Source organism: Phyllobates terribilis, unplaced genomic scaffold (assembly GCF_046119375.1).
Source record: "Phyllobates terribilis strain yellow unplaced genomic scaffold, ASM4611937v1 Scaffold_1__5_contigs__length_1240528914, whole genome shotgun sequence".
Lineage (NCBI taxonomy): Eukaryota > Metazoa > Chordata > Amphibia > Anura > Dendrobatidae > Phyllobates > Phyllobates terribilis.
In genome coordinates, this window is record NW_027362761.1 from 1233619348 (window position 1) to 1233635757 (window position 16410).

A 16410-nucleotide genomic window follows, 5' to 3' on the forward strand; every position below is an offset into this window, starting at 1 on the left:
ACATACTTTTCTCTATATTAATATCTATGGATGTAGATGAGGACAGAGAAGCCCCTGGAGGTGGATGTGGGGGGCACATACTTTTCTCTATATTAATATCTATGGATGTAGATGAGGACAGAGAAGCCCCCGGAGGTGGATGTGGGGGGCACATACTTTCCTCCATATTAATGTATATAGATGTAGATGAGGACAGAGAAGCCCCCAGAGGTGGATGTGGGGGGCACATACTTTCCTCCATATTAATGTCTATGGATGTAGATGGAGGACAGAGAATCCCCCTGGAGGTGGATGTGGGGGGCACATACTTTCCTCCATATTAATGTCTATGGATGTAGATGAGGACAGAGAAGCCCCCTGGAGGTGGATGTGGGGGGCACATACTTTCCTCCATATTAATGTCTCTGGATGTAGATGAGGACAGAGAAGCCCCTGGAGGTGGATGTGGGGGGCACATACTTTTCTCCATATTAATGTCTATGGATGTAGATGAGGATAGAGAAGCCCCTGGAGGTGGATGTGGGGGGCACATACTTTCTCCATATTAATGTCTATGGATGTAGATGAGGACAGAGAAGCCCCCGGAGGTGGATGTGGGGGGCACATACTTTCCTCCATATTAATGTCTATGGATGTAGATGAGGACAGAGAAGCCCCTGGAGGTGGATGTGGGGGGCACATACTTTCCTCCATATTAATTTCTCTGGATGTAGATGAGGACAGAGAAGCCCCTGGAGGTGGATGTGGGGGGCACATACTTTCCTCCATATTAATGTCTATGGATGTAGATGAGGATAGAGAAGCCCCCGGAGGTGGATGTGGGGGGCACATACTTTCTCCATATTAATGTCTATGGATGTAGATGAGGACAGAGAAGCCCCTGGAGGTGGATGTGGGGGGCACATACTTTCCTCCATATTAATGTCTATGGATGTAGATGAGGACAGAGAAGCCCCTGGAGGTGGATGTGGGGGGCACATACTTTCCTCCATATTAATGTCTATGGATGTAGATGAGGACAGAGAAGCCCCCGGAGGTGGATGTGGGGGGCACATACTTTCTCCATATTAATGTCTATGGATGTAGATGAGGACAGAGAAGCCCCTGGAGGTGGATGTGGGGGGCACATACTTTCTCCATATTAATGTCTATGGATGTAGATGAGGACAGAGAAGCCCCCGGAGGTGGATGTGGGGGGCACATACTTTCTCTATATTAATGTCTATGGATGTAGATGAGGACAGAGAAGCCCCTGGAGGTGGATGTGGGGGGCACATACTTTCTCCATATTAATGTCTATGGATGTAGATGAGGACAGAGAAGCCCCTGGAGGTGGATGTGGGGGGCACATACTTTCCTCCATATTAATATCTATGGATGTAGATGAGGACAGAGAAGCCCCCGGAGGTGGATGTGGGGGGCACATACTTTCCTCCATATTAATGTCTATGGATGTAGATGAGGACAGAGAAGCCCCTGGAGGTGGATGTGGGGGGCACATACTTTCCTCCATATTAATGTCTATGGATGTAGATGAGGACAGAGAAGCCCCTGGAGGTGGATGTGGGGGGCACATACTTTCCTCCATATTAATGTCTATGGATGTAGATGAGGACAGAGAAGCCCCTGGAGGTGGATGTGGGGGGCACATACTTTCTCCATATTAATGTCTATGGATGTAGATGAGGACAGAGAAGCCCCTGGAGGTGGATGTGGGGGGCACATACTTTCTCCATATTAATGTCTATGGATGTAGATGAGGACAGAGAAGCCCCCGGAGGTGGATGTGGGGGGCACATACTTTCTCCATATTAATGTCTATGGATGTAGATGAGGACAGAGAAGCCCCTGGAGGTGGATGTGAGGGGCACATACTTTCCTCCATATTAATATCTATGGATGTAGATGAGGACAGAGAAGCCCCTGGAGGTGGATGTGGGGGGCACATACTTTTCTCCATATTAATGTCTATGGATGTAGATGAGGACAGAGAAGCCCCTGGAGGTGGATGTGGGGGGCACATACTTTTCTCCATATTAATGTCTATGGATGTAGATGAGGACAGAGAAGCCCCCGGCGGTTGATGTGGGGGGCACATACTTTTCTCCATATTAATGTCTATGGATGTAGATGAGGACAGAGAAGCCCCTGGAGGTGGATGTGGGGGGCACATACTTTTCTCCATATTAATGTCTATGGATGTAGATGAGGACAGAGAAGCCCCTGGAGGTGGATGTGGGGGGCACATACTTTTCTCCATATTAATGTCTATGGATGTAGATGAGGACAGAGAAGCCCCCGGCGGTTGATGTGGGGGGCACATACTTTCCTCCATATTAATGTCTATGGATGTAGATGAGGACAGAGAAGCCCCCGGAGGTGGATGTGGGGGGCACATACTTTCCTCCATATTAATGTCTATGGATGTTGATGAGGACAGAGAAGCCCCCGGAGGTGGATGTGGGGGGCACATACTTTTCTCCATATTAATGTCTATGGATGTAGATGAGGACAGAGAAGCCCCTGGAGGTGGATGTGGGGGGCACATACTTTTCTCCATATTAATGTCTATGGATGTAGATGAGGACAGAGAAGCCCCTGGAGGTGGATGTGGGGGGCACATACTTTTCTCCATATTAATGTCTATGGATGTAGATGAGGACAGAGAAGCCCCCGGAGGTGGATGTGGGGGGCACATACTTTTCTCCATATTAATGTCTATGGATGTAGATGAGGACAGAGAAGCCCCCGGAGGTGGATGTGGGGGGCACATACTTTTCTCCATATTAATGTCTATGGATGTAGATGAGGACAGAGAAGCCCCCGGAGGTGGATGTGGGGGGCACATACTTTTCTCCATATTAATGTCTATGGATGTAGATGAGGACAGAGAAGCCCCTGGAGGTGGATGTGGGGGGCACATACTTTCTCCATATTAATGTCTATGAATGTAGATGAGGACAGAGAAGCCCCTGGAGGTGGATGTGGGGGGCACATACTTTCCTCCATATTAATGTCTATGGATGTAGATGAGGACAGAGAAGCCCCCGGAGGTGGATGTGGGGGGCACATACTTTTCTCCATATTAATGTCTATGGATGTAGATGAGGACAGAGAAGCCCCCGGAGGTGGATGTGGGGGGCACATACTTTCTCCATATTAATGTCTATGGATGTAGATGAGGACAGAGAAGCCCCTGGAGGTGGATGTGGGGGGCACATACTTTCTCCATATTAATGTCTATGGATGTAGATGAGGACAGAGAAGCCCCTGGAGGTGGATGTGGGGGGCACATACTTTCTCCATATTAATGTCTATGGATGTAGATGAGGACAGAGAAGCCCCCGGAGGTGGATGTGGGGGGCACATACTTTCTCCATATTAATGTCTATGGATGTAGATGAGGACAGAGAAGCCCCCGGAGGTGGATGTGGGGGGCACATACTTTCTTCCATATTAATGTCTATGGATATAGATGAGAACAGAGAAGCCCCTGGAGGTGGATGTGGGGGGCACATACTTTTCTCCATATTAATGTCTATGGATGTAGATGAGGACAGAGAAGCCCCCGGAGGTGGATGTGGGGGGCACATACTTTCTCCATATTAATGTCTATGGATGTAGATGAGGACAGAGAAGCCCCCGGAGGTGGATGTGGGGGGCACATACTTTCTCCATATTAATGTCTATGGATGTAGATGAGGACAGAGAAGCCCCTGGAGGTGGATGTGGGGGGCACATACTTTCTCCATATTAATGTCTATGGATGTAGATGAGGACAGAGAAGCCCCCGGAGGTGGATGTGGGGGGCACATACTTTCTCCATATTAATGTCTATGGATGTAGATGAGGACAGAGAAGCCCCCGGAGGTGGATGTGGGGGGCACATACTTTCTCCATATTAATGTCTATGGATGTAGATGAGGACAGAGAAGCCCCTGGAGGTGGATGTGGGGGGCACATACTTTCCTCCATATTAATGTCTCTGGATGTAGATGAGGACAGAGAAGCCCCCGGAGGTGGATGTGGGGGGCACATACTTTCCTCCATATTAATGTCTATGGATGTAGATGAGGACAGAGAAGCCCCCGGAGGTGGATGTGGGGGGCACATACTTTCCTCCATATTAATGTCTCTGGATGTAGATGAGGACAGAGAAGCCCCCGGAGGTGGATGTGGGGGGCACATACTTTTCTCCATATTAATGTCTATGGATGTAGATGAGGACAGAGAAGCCCCCGGAGGTGGATGTGGGGGGCACATACTTTCTCCATATTAATGTCTATGGATGTAGATGAGGACAGAGAAGCCCCCGGAGGTGGATGTGGGGGGCACATACTTTCTCCATATTAATGTCTATGGATGTAGATGAGGACAGAGAAGCCCCCGGAGGTGGATGTGGGGGGCACATACTTTCCTCCATATTAATGTCTCTGGATGTAGATGAGGACAGAGAAGCCCCCGGAGGTGGATGTGGGGGGCACATACTTTCCTCCATATTAATGTCTATGGATGTAGATGAGGACAGAGAAGCCCCCGGAGGTGGATGTGGGGGGCACATACTTTTCTCCATATTAATGTCTATGGATGTAGATGAGGACATATTAACCCCTTCAGGACCCAGCCTATTTTGACCCTAAAGACCTTGGCATTTTTGTCAATTCTGACCAGTGTCCCTTTACGAAGTAAAAACTCTGGAACACTTCAACGGATCCTAGCGATTCTGAGATTGTTTTTTCGTGACATATTGGGCTTCATGATAGTATTAAATTTAGGTCGATAATATTTGCGTTTATTTGTGAAAAAATCAAAAATATGGGAAAAATTTTGAAAATTTTGCAATTTTCAAATTTTGAATTTTTATTCTGCTAAACTAGAGAGTGATGTGACACAAAATAGTTAATAAATAACATTTCCCACATGTCTACTTTACATCAGCACAATTTTTGAAAAAAAAAAAATTTTTGGTAGGAAGTTAGAAGGGTTCAAAGTTCATCAGCAAATTTTCTTTTTTCCAGCAAAATTTGCAAAGCCATTTTTTTTAGTGACCACATCACATTTGAAGTCCCTTTGAGGGGTGTACATGACAGAAAACACCCAAAAGTGACACCATTCCAAAAACTGCACCCCTCAAGCTACTCAAAACTACATTCAAGAAGATTATTAACCCTTCAGGTGCATCACAGGAACTAAAGCCACATGGAAGAAAAAAATGAACATTTTTATTTTTCTAACAAAAATTTTCTTTTAGCCTAAATTTTTTAATTTTCACATGGGTAACAGGATAAAATGCATCCTAAAATTTGTTGGTCAATTTCTCCTTAGTACACTGATACCTCATATGTGGTCATAAACCACTGTTTGGGCAGTACTTTTTTGTTTTCACAGATCATTTTGTGAAGCACCTGGGGGTTCCAAGTGCTCACTATGCATCTAGATAGGTGCCTTGGGGGGTCTAGTTTCCAAAATGGGGTCACTTGTGGGGGAGCTCCAATGTTTGGCCACACAGCGGCTCTCCAAACGCAACATGGTGTCTTCTAACAATTTGAGCCGACAATTTGTTAGCGGACACCATGTCGCGTTTGGAGAGCCGCTGTGTGGCCAAACATTGGAGCTCCCCCACAAGTGACCCCATTTTGGAAACTAGACCCCCCAAGGCACCTATCTAGATGCACAGTGAGCACTTGGAACCCCCAGGTCATTCACAAATTAATCCGTAAAAATAAAAGTGTTTTTTTTTCCACTTTTTCATTTTTATGAATCAATTTGTGAAGCACCTGGGGGTTCCAAGTGCTCACTATGCATCTAGATAGGTGCCTTGGGGGGTCTAGTTTCCAAAATGGGGTCACTTGTTGGGGAGCTCCAATGTTTGGGCACACAGCGGCTCTCCAAAAGCAACATGGTGTCCGCTAACAAATTGTCGGCTCAAATTGTTAGAAGACACCATGTTGCGTTTGGAGAGCCGCTGTGTGGCCAAACATTGGAGCTCCCCCACAAGTGACCCCATTTTGGAAACTAGACCCCCCAAGGCACCTATCTAGATGCATAGTGAGCACTTGGAACCCCCAGGTCCTTCACAAATTAATCCGTAAAAATAAAAAAGTGTTTTTTTTTCCACTTTTTCATTTTTATGAATCAATTTGTGAAGCACCTGGGGGTTTCAAGTGCTCACTATGCATCTAGATAGGTGCCTTGGGGGGTCTAGTTTCCAAAATGGGGTCACTTGTTGGGGAGCTCCAATGTTTGGGCACACAGGGACTCTCCAAACGCAACATGGTTCCAATTTGTTAGTGGACACCATTGTGTAGTGTATGTCAGGTTGGTGTGCGGTGTGGTATATTGTAGTGTATACACCACACACACACACACACACTACAACACACACACCAACCTGACATAGCCTACTAAGCTGAGTACGCCCTAGACTGGGATGAGTGGGACGGGCGGGACATTTTGTGTGCTGTGTGCGTGTGTAAAAAAAAAAAAAAAAAAAAAAAATCGAAACTTTATTATAGTGTGAGTGTACGTGTGTGTGTGTGTGTGTGTGCTTGGTGTAACCTTCTGCAGTCAGGCGTAGGGGGCTGTCAGGCGTAGGGGGCTGTCAGGCGTAGGGGGGCTGTCAGGCGTACGGGGGCTGTCAGGTGTACGGGGGCTGTCAGGCGTACGGGGCTGTCAGGCGTAGGGGGGGGGCTGAAGAGATGGAGGAGCCAGCAGCTGCAGCAAGGGGGGTGATCACTGGGGCAGGAGCCGGCAGTAGCAAGGGGGGTGATCACTGGGGCAGGAGCCGGCAGCAGCAAGGGGGGTGATCACTGGGGCAGGAGCCGGCAGCAGCAAGGGGGGTGATCACTGGGGCAGGAGCCGGCAGCAGCAAGGGGGGTGATCACTGGGGCAGGAGCCGGCAGTAGCAAGGGGGGTGATCACTGGGGCAGGAGCCGGCAGCAGCAAGGGGGGTGATCACTGGGGCAGGAGCCGGCAGCAGCAAGGGGGGTGATCACTGGGTTTGCGGGGGGGGGGGATGATCACTGGGATGGGGGGGTGCACACTGGAGACAGGGGGGGTGAACACTGGGGACAGGGGGGGTGAACACTGGGGGGGTGAACACTGGGGACAGGGGGGGTGAACACTGGGGACAGGGGGGGTGAACACTGGGGACAGGGGGGGTGAACACTGGGGACAGGGGGGGTGAACACTGGGGGAGGGGTGATTATTGGGAGGTGGGGGGTGATATCACTGGGACTGGGGGATGGTGGGTTTGATCACAGGAGCAGGGCATTTACACTGAGCCTGCTGCTGCTGTGATCACAGTCCACCGGCTGTCAGAAGGAGAGCAGCAGCCGGTGGATGAAGACGTGGGAGAGGGAGCGGAGGTCGGGGTGCAGGTATGAAAGTGGAGGGGGGGTCGGGGGTGGAGGGGGGGGCAGGGTGGAGTGGAGGGGGGAGCGGGGGCAATACTACCTGATGCAGATCAGCGGCGGCAGCAGGCGATCAGCGGCGGCAGCAGGCGATCCACGGGGGGGCAGCTGCAGAGGGTCCACGGGGGGGCAGCAGCAGAGGGTCCACAGGAGGCAGCAGCAGAGGGTCCACAACGGCCGGCACCCGATCCATGGACGGGCAGTTGCGGCCATCATTAAAAACTCCCTCCACATCTGATTGGGGCTAGTATCCATGTGACGCTAGCCCCCCAATCAGATCTGGGGGGAGGGGGGGACAGAGGTGACACTCCCCCCAGCCAATGGCTGATGCTGTAAGCATCAGGCCATGCCCAGATTTAAATATTACACCAATTTTCATTGGTGAAATATTTAATTCATACCGATTGGCAGTTTCATTAAAAGTGAAAATGAAACAGCCAATCGGAGGGGTCCCAGGCACGGGGGGGTTAATCCACCCCCCGGGGGGTCGACTTCAGGATGTCCAGTTGCAGTAGCAACTGTGACACCTGAGCGACCCCGCTCGCAGGCGCTGCAGGGGGTCTTTCCCTCCATGTCACAGACGCTGTGACATGGGTCGGGAACGAACTGTTTTCCATGTCACAAACGGTGTGACACGGGTCGGGAAGGGGTTAATGTCTATGGATGTAGATGAGGACAGAGAAGCCCCCGGAGGTGGATGTGGGGGGCACATACTTTTCTCCATATTAATGTCTATGGATGTAGATGAGGATAGAGAAGCCCCCGGAGGTGGATGTGGGGGGCACATACTTTTCTCCATATTAATGTCTATGGATGTAGATGAGGATAGAGAAGCCCCCGGAGGTGGATGTGGGGGGCACATACTTTCCTCCATATTAATGTCTATGGATGTAGATGAGGATAGAGAAGCCCCCGGAGGTGGATGTGGGGGGCACATACTTTTCTCCATATTAATGTCTATGGATGTAGATGAGGACAGAGAAGCCCCCGGAGGTGGATGTGGGGGGCACATACTTTTCTCCATATTAATGTCTATGGATGTAGATGAGGATAGAGAAGCCCCCGGAGGTGGATGTGGGGGGCACATACTTTCCTCCATATTAATGTCTATGGATGTAGATGAGGACAGAGAAGCCCCCGGAGGTGGATGTGGGGGGCACATACTTTCCTCCATATTAATGTCTATGGATGTAGATGAGGACAGAGAAGCCCCTGGAGGTGGATGTGGGGGGCACATACTTTCCTCCATATTAATGTCTATGGATGTAGATGAGGACAGAGAAGCCCCCGGAGGTGGATGTGGGGGGCACATACTTTCATCCATATTAATGTCTATGGATGTAGATGAGGACAGAGAAGCCCCCGGAGGTGGATGTGGGGGGCACATACTTTCCTCCATATTAATGTCTATGGATGTAGATGAGGACAGAGAAGCCCCTGGAGGTGGATGTGGGGGGCACATACTTTCCTCCATATTAATGTCTATGGATGTATTTGAGGACAGAGAAGCCCCTGGAGGTGGATGTGGGGGGCACATACTTTCTCCATATTAATGTCTATGGATGTAGATGAGGACAGAGAAGCCCCTGGAGGTGGATGTGGGGGGCACATACTTTCTCCATATTAATGTCTATGGATGTAGATGAGGACAGAGAAGCCCCCGGAGGCGGATGTGGGGGGCACATACTTTTCTCCATATTAATGTCTATGGATGTAGATGAGGACAGAGAAGCCCCTGGAGGTGGATGTGGGGGGCACATACTTTTCTCCATATTAATGTCTATGGATGTAGATGAGGACAGAGAAGCCCCTGGAGGTGGATGTGGGGGGCACATACTTTCCTCCATATTAATGTCTATGGATGTATTTGAGGACAGAGAAGCCCCCGGAGGTGGATGTGGGGGCACATACTTTTCTCCATATTAATGTCTATGGATGTATTTGAGGACAGAGAAGCCCCTGGAGGTGGATGTGGGGGGGCACATACTTTTCTCCATATTAATGTCTATGGATGTAGATGAGGACAGAGAAGCCTCTGGAGGTGGATGTGGGGGGCACATATTTTTCTCCATATTAATGTCTATGGATGTAGATGAGGACAGAGAAGCCCCTGGAGGTGGATGTGGGGGGCACATACTTTCCTCCATATTAATGTCTATGGATGTAGATGAGGACAGAGAAGCCCCCGGAGGTGGTGGTGGTGGGCGTACGTACCCTTTATAATATATGTGTAGTATAATACCTGTATAATATTGGGAGTCCTCGCGCTCAGGGTCCTCGCTCCTCCGGTATCAGTCACTGACTTGTATTGTTAACAATGTATTGTAATTGTATTTGCTATGTATACCCCTTTCACATGTAGAGCGCCATGGAATGAATGGCGCTATATTAATAATACACCCCCCCTGATATTGGCCCCATTACTGCCCCCTGGGCAGTCTCTCTGGGGTGGAGGTTTCTTCCGTGCAGTCGTTTACTTGTCACATGTCGGTGTCCTGTTCTAGAACAACACGCTGTGGACGAGCTCCTGGCGTCTTATGTACAGGGAGCAGATATCGATGGACAAGTCCTCATGTATCTGGACATAGCACAGGTGAGCCATCTTCTTGGGCAGGCCATCTACTTCGGTGGGCTGTTTGTTTGATGGGCTATCTTCTTAGGCGTCTACTTTGGTAAGCTGTTTCCTTGGCAGGCGGGTCGTCTTCTTTCGGCGGGCCGGCTATGGTGGGTTGTCTTCCTTGGAGGGTCGTCTAACCACCAAGGAAACAGCCCACCAAAGTAGTTTTCCTTGGTGGGTTGTATTTGGTGGACCGTCTACCTTCGGTGGGCCGTCTTTTTTTGGTGGGCCTTCTATGGTATGTCATCCTCTTCGGTGGGCCGTCTTCCTTGGTGAGTCATCTTCGGTGGGGCTTCTATAGTAGGTCATCCTGTTCAGTGGGCCTTCTTTGGTGGGCTGTCTTCCTTGGTGGGTTGTCTTTGGTGGACCGTCTACATTCGGTGGGCCGTCTTTTTTTGGTGGGCCTTCTATGGTATGTCATCCTCTTCGGTGGGGCTTCTATAGTAGGTCATCCTCTTCAGTGTGCCGTCTTCGGTGGGCCTTCTTTGGTGGGCTGTCTTCCTTGGTGGGTTGTCTTTGGTGGACCATCTACTTTCGGTGGGCCGTCTTTTTTTGGTGGGCCTTCTATGGTATGTCATCCTCTTCGGTGGGGCTTCTATAGTAGGTCATCCTCTTCAGTGGGCCGTCTTCCTTGGTGAGTCATCTTCGGTGGGGCTTCTATAGTAGGTCATCCTCTTCAGTGGGCCTTCTTTGGTGGTCTGTCTTCCTTGGTGGGTCGTCTTCTTCTGTGGGCCGTTTTTGGATGACTCTCAGCCGCCGTGTCCTTTTTTTATTTCCTAGTTTCACAACGCCAAGCAGCTGACGGACTGGTGCCTACACTACATCTGCACCAACTACAATTCTGTGTGCCGGAAGTTCCCCCGGGAAATGAAGTACATGTCACCAGGTGACTGTTGCACTGTGGCACAGGAGCACTAGTTCGGGCGTCTGGTTCTCTATGACGAGGTTTTCTCTGCTCTCTCCTCAGATAACAAGAGCCACTTTGAGCGCTGTCGCTGGCCACCTGTTTGGTACCTGAAGGAGGAAGATCGCTACCTGCGCTGCAAGAAGGAGCGCGAGCGCGAAGAGGAGGTGATCCGTAAACAGCACAGCAAGAGTAAATGGTGCTTCTGGCGCCCCTCATCCTCCTCATCGTCTGTGTCCTGAGGCCGGCGGCTCCTGTGCCTTCTTGGTGGAGAAGATGAACGTGTTCCACTTAGTCTGAGGCTAGGTTATTGCTCTGCTTCCGCAGAGCCTTGTTCTGAATTGCTGTTGCACCACACAAGACCATGACAATATTAGCCACTTGGAAACTTCCAAAACCGGGAGACGTCACAAGTAAAATCCTGACCACTGAGCGTCTGCCCAGGATTGTAGATGGTGGAGTGTGATGACCTGCCCCCTGGTGGTGGAGTGCGGGGCCTGGAGCGATGGCACCTGTTACACTGTCAGTATTAGCTGTGATTGGGGATATAGTGGAGGAGGGCTGTGACCAGGGGTGGACGTGGGGTCGTGACCTGCTTACATGCTACACGTAGCCGGCTCCGTGAGGGGCTTTCTTGGGTTACATGTACGCCCTTGGAACAGTCAGAACATTTCCCCCATTACATCATTACATGCATGTATGCCGCGGTGTTACACGCATGTGCACGCACTTTAGGATTGTGCCACATTTCATGATTCTTTTATGTATTAGGTTGGCATCATGGTGGTACCTCGTAGCATTACCGGAGGTTTTGCTGTGATGGACGGCGCTCGGGTGAGATCGATTTCTCGCTTGGCGTTATTATTTTGTACGGTGAGATTTCAGTATTAACAATTTTAGCCGGGTCTTACATTTCAGGCTGTGCGGGCACCAACCCCACTAGGACTTAAAGCAAAGCGGGAATAATGCAGGATGTGCCTGGCACTAATGGCCACGTGATGACCATGCTGTGCCGTACTGGTGCCGTGATTATGAGAATGGGGACACATTATGGCGTCAAGATGACAGGTGCTACGTGAGACAGTATACTGCTGTCACAATGATGGGGGCGACATTACATGACTTTTTACCAAGGGTGATCCTGATTATGGCATCACGCCGAAGGGTGGTTTGGTGTGTGGCGCCAGGGGTGATTTGGTGTGTGGCGCCAGGGGTGGTTTGGTGTGTGGCGCCAGGGGTGATTTGGTGTGTGGCGCCAGGGGTGATTTGGTGTGTGGCGTCAGGGGTGGTTTGGTGTGTGGCGCCAGGGATGGTTTGGTGTGTGGCGCCAGGGGTGATTTGGTGTGTGGCGCCAGGGGTGATTTGGTGTGTGGCGCCAGGGGTGGTTTGGTGTGCGGCGCCAGGGGTGATTTGGTGTGCGGCGCCAGGGGTGGTTTGGTGTGCGGCGCCAGGGGTGGTTTGGTGTGTGGCGCCAGGGGTGATTTTGGTGTGTGGCGCCAGGGGTGATTTTGGTGTGTGGCGCCAGGGGTGATTTGGTGTGTGGCGTTTCAGTAGCACGCTCAGTATCCGCGCTGTGTTGCTCAATAATTCCGGTAATCGCATTATGATTGGATATTACAGAACAGGAGGGAATGGCTAAAATAACGAAATCCCAAGCCTGAGACATGAACTCTAAACCGTCATAATACAACACCGTGTGGCACCTTGTCGTGATGCCTCACTCTGTACTTTCATCATTACTCTATATCATACCATCCCACATTGTGATGTTGCCTGCTGTACCACCTGTGTTCGTGATGCCACACTCCGTACCACCCTCTTCATGATGCTGCCTAACGTACCACCCTCTGTGATGCCGCACGCCATACCACTCCACGTTGTGACGCCGCACGCCATACCACTCCACGTTGTGACGCCGCACGCCATACCACTCCACGTTGTGACGCCGCACGCCATACCACTCCACGTTGTGACGCCGCACGCCATACCACTCCACGTTGTGACGCCGCACGCCATACCACTCCACGTTGTGACGCCTCGCGCCATACCACTCCACGTTGTGACGCCTCGCGCCATACCACTCCACGTTGTGACGCCGCACGCCATACCACTCCACGTTGTGACGCCGCACGCCATACCACTCCACGTTGTGACGCCGCACGCCATACCACTCCACGTTGTGACGCCGCACGCCATACCACTCCACGTTGTGACGCCGCACGCCATACCACTCCACGTTGTGACGCCTCGCGCCATACCACTCCACGTTGTGACGCCTCGCGCCATACCACTCCACGTTGTGACGCCTCGCGCCATACCACTCCACGTTGTGACGCCGCACGCCATACCACTCCACGTTGTGACGCCGCACGCCATACCACTCCACGTTGTGACGCCGCACGCCATACCACTCCACGTTGTGACGCCTCGCGCCATACCACTCCACGTTGTGACGCCTCGCGCCATACCACTCCACGTTGTGACGCCGCACGCCATACCACTCCACGTTGTGACGCCGCACGCCATACCACTCCACGTTGTGACGCCGCACGCCATACCACTCCACGTTGTGACGCCGCACGCCATACCACTCCACGTTGTGATGCCGCACGCCATACCACTCCACGTTGTGACGCCGCACGCCATACCACTCCACGTTGTGATGCCTTACACCAAATGTGGGCCAATTTTAAAAGGTCTTAGCTCTCGTATTCAGTATTGGGGTCTTCTCCGTGGGATGTGGAGGAGAGTGGCGACGCAATGTTTACATCTTCCCGGTGCAGCCTTACATCCAGAATGTGTCACGCGATGCACCAGTGACTCTTTGATGGACAGGGCAGCGATTTCCTGGACTGCTCAGCATTTCTTCTAATGGTCAAAGTCCTCCATCAGATTCTAATCTATGGTGACCTCCAGCCAGTGAACATCTCTCCTGTGAGGTCCAGCCTGCCATCACCATGTATTTTTTTGGATGGTCCAGTCTTGAAGCATGGAGGATACAGTCCAGTGTACGATGAGTGACTCCACAACTGTGACCTCCAGTCACGTCACGTGATGGAGGCCTGACTCCGGTGTCATTGTAGCATGCGGTGAACGTCAGATGGAGACGTTTCAGTGACATTATTTTATTTTTTATCATCTTTGCTCGATGGGATTTTAGAAGTTGCCTCGGCCTTTACTCCCATTCCTGCAGCCTCTATCTTTCACGCACACGTTGGGAAACTTCTTCAGTCTCCGTGCTACAACTCTCACCAGAAGCCTGACTTCCCAGCACGCAAGGGAAATGGGACACTTTTATTTCTATTGTTGTTTGGACTTTTATATGCTAATTGCCTCAGTCCTTCACCCAAGATGCCAAAACAGCAGCCACGGTCCTTCTCCTGGTCGTGAGGGGTCCTTCTCCTGGTCGTGAGGGAGCCATGTAGGGAGGCTCTTCCATCACGGCTAATCTCACATGTTTACAGCACAAAACCTGTCCTGCAAAAAAAAACCTAACCTGCTTCACAACCTTTTGTGCCTTTACCAACCCAATGGGATCTGGACAAGTAGTATCCTGTCACTGTTGTATTCTGATAGCAAAAAATCCTGACTCAACCCCTCGAGCTCCACCAATCTCACATGTTACCCCTTGTTGACTGCATGAATGGTATGGTCCATTGTTTCTGCTAATTCTGCTCAGCTACTATATCCTGACTGCATGTCACGGACCCCCCACCACCTCTGTACTACCAATAACCACGTGGTGTGGGTAGTATGATCCACCTTGAAAGCGCAAAAGTCTGCCTCACTACAAATGGCACCACTCTTGCCCATGGGATGGGTTTGGTATCCATTTGAGTAGTGCTAAGCTCTAACACAAATTTAGTTCCAGAAGGGCCTTGAAACTGGAAAAGGCGCCAATTTTTCTTTTATTCTCATAGAAGCTCTGTTCCATTTAATCAAACTGTTTGTTGTGTAAGAGTTGGACTCCTGTTCCTCTCATCTGGTTGCTTGTTGTGATGGGATCAGATGCCTGTTCCTCTCATCACACTGAGCGTCGCTGAGAGGAACAGCAAACCGATCCCATTTCAGGCTGAGTGTCGTTATGGGCTGGGTTTCTCGTTCCTCTCGTCAGGCTGAGTGTCGTTATGGGCTGGGTTTCTCGTTCCTCTCGTCAGGCTGAGTGTCGATATGGGCTGGGTTTCCCGTTCCTCTCGTCAGGCTGAGTGTCGATATGGGCTGGGTTTCCCTTTCCTCTCGTCAGGCTGAGTGTCGTTATGGGCTGGGTTTCCCGTTCCTCTCGTCAGGCTGAGTGTCGATATGGGCTGGGTTTCCCTTTCCTCTCGTCAGGCTGAGTGTCGATATGGGCTGGGTTTCCCTTTCCTCTCGTCAGGCTGAGTGTCGTTATGGGCTGGGTTTCCCTTTCCTCTCGTCAGGCTGAGTGTCGATATGGGCTGGGTTTCCCTTTCCTCTCGTCAGGCTGAGTGTCGTTATGGGCTGAGTTTCCCGTTCCTCTCGTCAGGCTGAGTGTCGTTATGGGCTGGGTTTCCCTTTCCTCTCGTCAGGCTGAGTGTCGTTATGGGCTGGGTTTCCCGTTCCTCTCGTCAGGCTGAGTGTCGTTATGGGCTGGGTTTCCCGTTCCTCTCGTCAGGCTGAGTGTCGTTATGGGATGGGTTTCCCTTTCCTCTCGTCAGGCTGAGTGTCGTTATGGGCTGGGTTTCCCGTTCCTCTCGTCAGGCTGAGTGTCGTTATGGGCTGGGTTTCCCGTTCCTCTCATCAGGCTGAGTGTCGATATGGGCTGGGTTTCCCTTTCCTCTCGTCAGGCTGAGTGTCGTTATGGGCTCGGTTTCCCGTTCCTCTCGTCAGGCTGAGTGTCGTTATGGGCTGGGTTTCCCGTTCCTCTCGTCAGGCTGAGTGTCGTTATGGGATGGGTTTCCCTTTCCTCTCGTCAGGCTGAGTGTCGTTATGGGATGGGTTTCCCTTTCCTCTCGTCAGGCTGAGTGTCATTATGGGATGGGTTTCCCTTTCCTCTTGTCAGGCTGAGTGTCGTTATGGGCTGGGTTTCCCTTTCCTCTCGTCAGGCTGAGTGTCGATATAGGATGGGTTTCCCGTTCCTCTCGTCAGGCTGCGTGTCGTTATGGGATGGGTTTCCCTTTCCTCTCGTCAGGCTGAGTGTCGTTATGGGCTGGGTTTCCCTTTCCTCTCGTCAGGCTGAGTGTCGTTATGGGCTGGGTTTCCCGTTCCTCTCGTCAGGCTGAGTGTCGTTATGGGCTGGGTTTCCCTTTCCTCTCGTCAGGCTGAGTGTCGTTATGGGATGGGTTTCCCTTTCCTCTCGTCAGGCTGAGTGTCGTTATGGGCTGGGTTTCCTGTTCCTCTCGTCAGGCTGAGTGTCGTTATGGGCTGGGTTTCCCGTTCCTCTCGTCAGGCTGAGTGTCGTTATGGGCTCAGTTTCCCTTTACTGTCGTCAGGCTGAGTGTCGTTATGGGCTCGGTTTCCCG

At 51.2% G+C, this 16410-nt stretch overlaps 1 protein-coding gene across 1 annotated transcript in view; it reads left to right on the top strand.

The window, feature by feature from the left end:
• LOC141164722 (rho-related BTB domain-containing protein 2-like) overlaps window positions 1-12956 on the top strand; it is a 33645-nt gene extending 20689 nt beyond the window's left edge. Inside the window, exons 8-10 of the mRNA XM_073650236.1 lie at window positions 9917-10005; window positions 10810-10915; window positions 10997-12956. Of these exons, the coding sequence (XP_073506337.1) occupies window positions 9917-10005; window positions 10810-10915; window positions 10997-11175 (374 nt within the window). The 3' untranslated portion in view covers window positions 11176-12956. The remainder of the gene's footprint in view (window positions 1-9916; window positions 10006-10809; window positions 10916-10996) is intronic.
• The last annotated feature ends 3454 nt before the right edge of the window (window positions 12957-16410 follow it).